Below are 6,322 nucleotides of genomic sequence, written 5' to 3'. Positions count from 1 at the left end.
TAATAAACTGTACATTTACACTGTAATGATGGCCATTTTCTTACAATTCTTTTTAAATGGAATCATAACCTGCTAAAGGAATTTTCACTGTACTCCCTGGAAGTAGCACAAATACAAATGCCAATATAGCTGTACATAATATGATCATCATGTTTATATTTTTGTATTTATTGACTTGTAAACAGTTGTTCCTGATTGACCACGTTTTACTGGTCTGCAAAGTGGCAATTTTTCATTTTTGTGTTAAGAACACCAGATTTTTTTTATTATTTTTTTCCACCCTATTCTGACGTGGCATGAAATCATGTTTTTGGAACTATTTTATTAAACCTCAATCTAGACGGTATAACATTTAGTCTGAACACATTCACTGGTTAAAGCACTTTTTTTTTTTTTTTTTTTTTTTGAATTTTTTTTTTGAATTTTTTTTTTGAATTTTTTTTTTTTCTATTAAAATCTTCTGGGAAGATTGACATCTGTCAGAATTCTGCTTCCTGTCACCATAAGTAAATCCATCTTCTAATAAGTAAACAATTCCAATTTATTCGGGACTTGGTCATTGACGTGAACGAGAATCTTGAATGTTCGGGCACAAATCAATCGTATCATTCTTTTGTGTATAACGGGTGGCGAGATCCGGTCCTCGAGGGCCGCAGTCCTGCTGGTTTTGGATATTTCCCTTCTTCAACACAACTGATTCATGATCAGCTCATCAGCAAGCTCTGCAGAAACCTGATAACGAGCCTGTTAATTGGAATCAGCTGCACTTCGAGTAGGGAAATCTGCAAAACCTGCAGGACACCGGCCCTCGAGGAGCGCAGTTTGCCACCCCTGGTGTATAAAATTGCGGTCAGTCGTCTCTTGCAGAGGAGCTAATACTCCTTGCGCACTGTGAGTGCCACCTGCTGTAGCGGATGTGCAATTACACTTTCAACCCCAATTTAGTGAGGCACTGCCCTATCATAACGAATTGTAATTAAATTGATGTCATTTGGCATTGTGTTAGCTTAAAATGGCGTTTGGAATATACTCCATGTAATTTACTTTGTTTGAGGTTTGGTGAGTGAAAAAAAAAACCCCAAAAAAACTTCAACGTCAAAAGCTGGAACGAAACCTTGATTTTTAGACCAGTATTCATCTGAAAGGAGGTTGTAGCGAGTAGTGACGGGAGTCGGAGGCGGAGTGTTGAAGTCCAGAGCCAAAGACTGGCGTTTTATTGACATCATCAACAACACACTCTGCGCGAGGCTCACAGACGTACCAACATTTTGTCCTTTCATCCCATCAAACTCCTCCTTCGTCCCAACGTTCCGTGGGTGAATTATGTGTTTATCACCACAAGGTATCCCTTTTCTGTATTTATTAGCCAATATAATGATGACAAAAAAAATGCGAGTTGGCCCACTGCAGTTCTGAGTGGCGTTACAGTAATGCTGCATTCGAGGATGGTCGGAAATATCCGAGTTGAAACTTCCCAGTTCCGACCTCAAAGCGTTCGAGCTGAAAATAAACAACCAAAATGGGCGGATAGTGATAAATTGATATTTATTTTGGTCCTCAAAACTCAATTTGACCTCCAGAAAACTTAGCTTTTTGCAATTTTGCTTCATTTATTGTTTTAATCTTATTCCATAAGCATTCCATACAGTTGAGTAGTTTACCGTATAATTTCATGCAGGGATATAGCGTACGTTGCGTTACATGAAGTTATGGTGAATTTCCGAGTTCAAGGGGGCGTTCCCGGACGCACTTCCTGGTTTGAACTCGTATATTTCCGGTTTCCGACCATCCTCGAAGGCAGCATTAATAAAAGAAGAATAGGGCTGAGGATATCGAGTTATGGTGAATATTTTATGAATGAAGAAAGCTATCTAGTTTTATACTCGAGTAAATTGTGTTTTGCCATTCAGAGTGACGTCACATCCGCCGGTGAAGTCGGGGTCCTTTTTTTTTTTTTTTGCGACTTCACGAGTGGAATTTCCGAGTTCAAGTGGGCGTTCCCGGACGCACTTCCTGGTTTGAATTCGTACATTTCCGGTTTCTGACCATCCTCAAATGCGGCATTAATAAAAGAAGAATTGAGGGCTGAGGATATCGAGTTATGGTGAATATTTTATGAATGAAGAAAGCCAACTAGTTTTATACTGAGTAAATTGTGTTTTGCCATTCAGAGTGACGTCACATCCGCCGGTGAAGTCGGGGTCCTTTTTTTTTTTTTTTTTGCGACTTCACGAGTGGAATTTCCGAGTTCAAGTGGGTGTTCCCGGACGCACTTCCTGGTTTGAATTCGTACATTTCCGGTTTCTGACCATCCTCAAATGCGGCATTAATAAAAGAAGAATTGAGGGCTGAGGATATCGATCGCGATCAATTCCTTGCGGTAAGGACGACCGACGTCACTAAGCTGCCCAACGCCACCACCAGAGCTCCGAGGATCAACTTCCACGAGATGCTCTGAAACAAACAAACAAAAAGTGAAGCGGAGGTAAACCATTTTTGGAACGTGCCTGCTGACGAACGTTTGCGCTTTTCATCCGTCTCACCCATGTTGTCTGTTTGGAGGGGAGGAGAAAAGGCGCCATGTTGTCGCCCAGCACCTCCGCGGGCTTCGCTTTCCATTCTCGGGTCGATTTGCCTCCCGACTGCCTCGTCACAAGTTTGGAAAGCTCGGCGTGGATCGCCTGAGGGGGGACAAAAAAAAATTGTATCGTTGAAAAAATACATCGGAAATAAGAAGATAGATTATTTTATTTTATTTTTTGAATAGGTTACAAGTCAGCTCTCACAAAAGATCGCAACACATTTGGAGTACCTTAGAAATATTTGTTGTAGTTTTAAAAATGTCCAGCAGATGGCAGCATAGCATAGAATTGTGAACTGAAGTTTAGTGTATGCCACATGAATAAGCCAAACACTAAATTGTAGCAGGTCAATTGGTTCCACAGTTTTATTTTGTGCTATACGATGAATTCAGAATATAAAAATATTTGATTTTAAGTGAATTAATTCATTGAGCCTATGTTTTAATACCTGCGGCCTTTAATTTTTGTCTGGATATGAACGACATTTGGAAGGGGAAAAAAAAGTGAGCGAGTCAAATGAGACTTTGTTTTTTACCCCACTTTTTTTTCTTTTTTTTTGTCAATATGTTCTATGCAACCCCACTGGTCTAAAAATGTTATTCTGGTTCGTGGAATATAAGTTAAGCAGCAAAATCCAGCCGTTTTTAACCATCTCAGGGGGCGGCCATTTTGCCGCTTGCTGTCAATTGAAGATGACATCACAGTTACTCAGGTCTCGGGTAACAACCAATCACAGCGTAGCTTCAGAAAACAGGTGAGCTCTGATTGGTTGTTGGACCCTGAGCAACATTGACGTCATTTTCAGTCGTGACTCCAACAAGGTTATTTTAGTTAGCTAAAACTAACAACGAAAAACAACTCAAAAAACAATTTTGTTATCGAAATAAAAACGGAAATACTTTAAAAAAAAAAAAATAAACTAACTGAAACTACATTTTATGTTGACAAAACTATAATTATAGCAAAAATGTCTTATATTTTCTAGGTAATTAATGCATGAGCCTTTGGGGATAATTTTAAACGTGATTTTAAGTAGACCGCACAATGTGACGTAAATAAAAAAAGTGATCCGCACATGAATGTGTGCGGCGGCGGCAGACGGCCGACTTTGAGATCCAATAACACGGAGGCGTTTTATTTCAACACTCAATCCTTTTGTCAACATTTTCGGCCTTGGCGGAGGTCAGCGCTTTTTTGTTCCGGCTTTGCACGATTTCGCAATTGCGTGTGTTCATTTCTTGTCACCTTCACAAGTGGTGATACAAGTACAAGTACTGCACTGTAAGTCTTCAGGATGGATTTTTCCTGATGACGTCTTCCTTTTGATATTTAAAAAAAAAAACGCAAAGCGCCCGAAAGGGACATTGAGAAATATAAACGATGTTTCCCGTGTGCACCAGAAAGTTTTTTTTCTTGTGAGCACTAAAAAGTCTCTCGAGCTCATGAAAAACTTGCTACTTTTTAGTAAAAAAAAAAAAAAATGAAAGACGGAATTTTGCAGCAAGTGATAAAAATGTCGACGTTGTTGTTGAATGTTCTGTTACGGACTTTGTTTTTCTTGAGTCTGACCTTGGTGGTCGGCTCCAGTTTCAAGGCCTTCTTGAGGAGCTCCATGGCTTCTTTGTACTCGCTCAAGTCTGACAGGATCTGACAAAAAAAAAAAAAAAAACGAAATTCAACTTCGGAACAATTTCATTTCAAACGCTGACAGCAAGCATTCCCAAACAGAATGACTGTAATTTCACATTTTTCATTATTTTTTATATTTTTTTTAGTTTTCATTTTATTTTGAATTTTAGTTTTTAAAATTCAGTTTCACTTTTTCAAATTAAGTTTTAATTCGTTTTTCTAATGCCTCATTTTAGTTTTGATTTTGTTAGATTTAGTATTCGTTTTAGTTTTTTAAAAATTTATTATGGAGAATTTGTCAAATGCAGGAAAAAAAAAAAAGGCCACTGGCATTGTGTAGTATTATATACTATATTGTATAATATAAAGTAATTTTTTAATAATTATTCTAAGATAATTATTAAATAAATATTAAATTAATAATTTTATATATATATATATATATATGTGTATATATATATATATATATATATATATATATATATATATATATATATATATATATATATATATATATATAATTCATTAACATTAGTTAAATATTATTAAATATATATTAATATTATTAATAAATAATTTATTTATATAATTTTAATTTAGTATTTATTTATTCATTCATTCATTTATTTAAAAATAATTAAATAACAAAATAATTAAAAGGTACAATATATGTTAATTTTTAAATAATTATTCAAAGATAATTACTAAATTAATATTAAATTAATAATTATATTATTAAATTCATTAAAATTAAAATAATTCATTATTATTACATTTAATATTATTTATTTACTTATTTATTTATTCATTCATTCATTTTAAAATAATTAAGAGGTACACGGATATTGCCAAAAGAAAAAACATTGAAGTGTATGTTTGAAAGTACACATCCGCGTTAAACACGACTCATTTTTACTCCATCTACAACACCTTGCATGCAGCGAAAGTTTTTTTAAAATTATTATTATTAATAATTTTATTTTATTTTTTGAAAGGGGGGGGGGGGGGGGTGTTGTAGCACCTCCTGACCTTTCCCGCCCTATAGAGGGCTTTGACGTTGTTGGGGTCGAGGGCCAGGACGTCGCGACTGGCGTGGAGCGCCTCGTTGTACTGCTCCAGTTTGAGCTGCGCCGTGGCCAGGTTGTTCAAACACTTGACCCGGTAGTCGCGCACCTCCCGCTCTTCCTCCACCTTCGCGCCGCCGCCGCCAGCATCTGCCGAGGAAATGCACACGTCAATCTCAACAGTATTCTGATGAATGTTGCGTTTGTGGAATATGAAGGAAAGCATCTGCTTTTAATCCACCTCAGGGGGCGGCCATTTTGATCACTTGCCGTCGACCGAAAATGACATCACAAAGTGGGTGGGCGGGCTCCACTTGTGAGCGTCACATGACTAAACCCAGCAACCAAGCTGAGCCGTGATTGGTCGTTACATGAGACGTTAGATCACGGATTTGGAGTCAAAAATGCCGTTTAGTCGCTGAAGTGAAGCCAACGGCGGCCATCTTGCATTGCCGCTCGTTGATACGTTGATATTTCTCTGTGGTTCAAATGCTCACTTTTGATGCTCCAAATTCCTTCTCACGCAAATTTTTCATTTTAGTTATTATTATTATTATTATTTATTTTTTTGTTTCCGTTTTGCAGCAATTAGCATTAGAAGAGAGCTAAGTTTCATCAGTTTTCACAAATCTATTTAAAATTGTAATTAGCTTTTTTCTAGATGGCCCTGGTTGATCTCCTTTGCTCTGCTGCCACCCGCTGGCCGTTTGTGTAATAACTACCATTTCTGCAACCGTTCTTTGCAGTTGAGAGGCTGAATCAAAGCCTTCTGTATGCTCTAGCTGCTAGAACATAAAAAAACAAAAAATGTATAAATACGTCTTTGGGACACTTAGAACATTTAAAAAAAACATTTACACGTTATTGGGAGTAAATGAGTTAAGAGCTATGTAATCTTTAACGTGAAGTAATTTGTGAAATTCTGCACATTTTTAAAATTGTAAATCACAATTTGACCGCCGTCTCCACAAATATATGTATTATTATAAATTATATATGTATTACTACTAAATTCTGATGTGGATGTGGCGGCTGCGTTGCGACTGG

At 36.9% G+C, this 6,322-nt stretch overlaps 1 protein-coding gene across 1 annotated transcript in view; it reads right to left on the bottom strand.

Annotated features, from left to right (window-relative positions):
* Nucleotides 1-1,185: 1,185 nt before the first annotated feature.
* fkbp16 (FKBP prolyl isomerase 16) overlaps nucleotides 1,186-6,322 on the bottom strand; it is a 33,239-nt gene continuing 28,102 nt past the window's right edge. The window contains exons 5-8 of the mRNA XM_077517635.1: nucleotides 5,241-5,425; nucleotides 4,152-4,229; nucleotides 2,544-2,681; nucleotides 1,186-2,454 (exon numbers count right to left, since the gene is read on the bottom strand). Coding sequence (XP_077373761.1) covers nucleotides 2,368-2,454; nucleotides 2,544-2,681; nucleotides 4,152-4,229; nucleotides 5,241-5,425 — 488 coding nt within the window. The 3' untranslated portion in view covers nucleotides 1,186-2,367. The remainder of the gene's footprint in view (nucleotides 2,455-2,543; nucleotides 2,682-4,151; nucleotides 4,230-5,240; nucleotides 5,426-6,322) is intronic.

The sequence above is a fragment of the Festucalex cinctus genome, chromosome 3 (genome assembly GCF_051991245.1).
Source record: "Festucalex cinctus isolate MCC-2025b chromosome 3, RoL_Fcin_1.0, whole genome shotgun sequence".
Classification (NCBI taxonomy): Eukaryota; Metazoa; Chordata; class Actinopteri; order Syngnathiformes; family Syngnathidae; genus Festucalex; species Festucalex cinctus.
The sequence above is the reverse complement of the archived record's forward strand: the minus strand, read 5'-3'. Positions and strand labels throughout refer to the sequence as shown.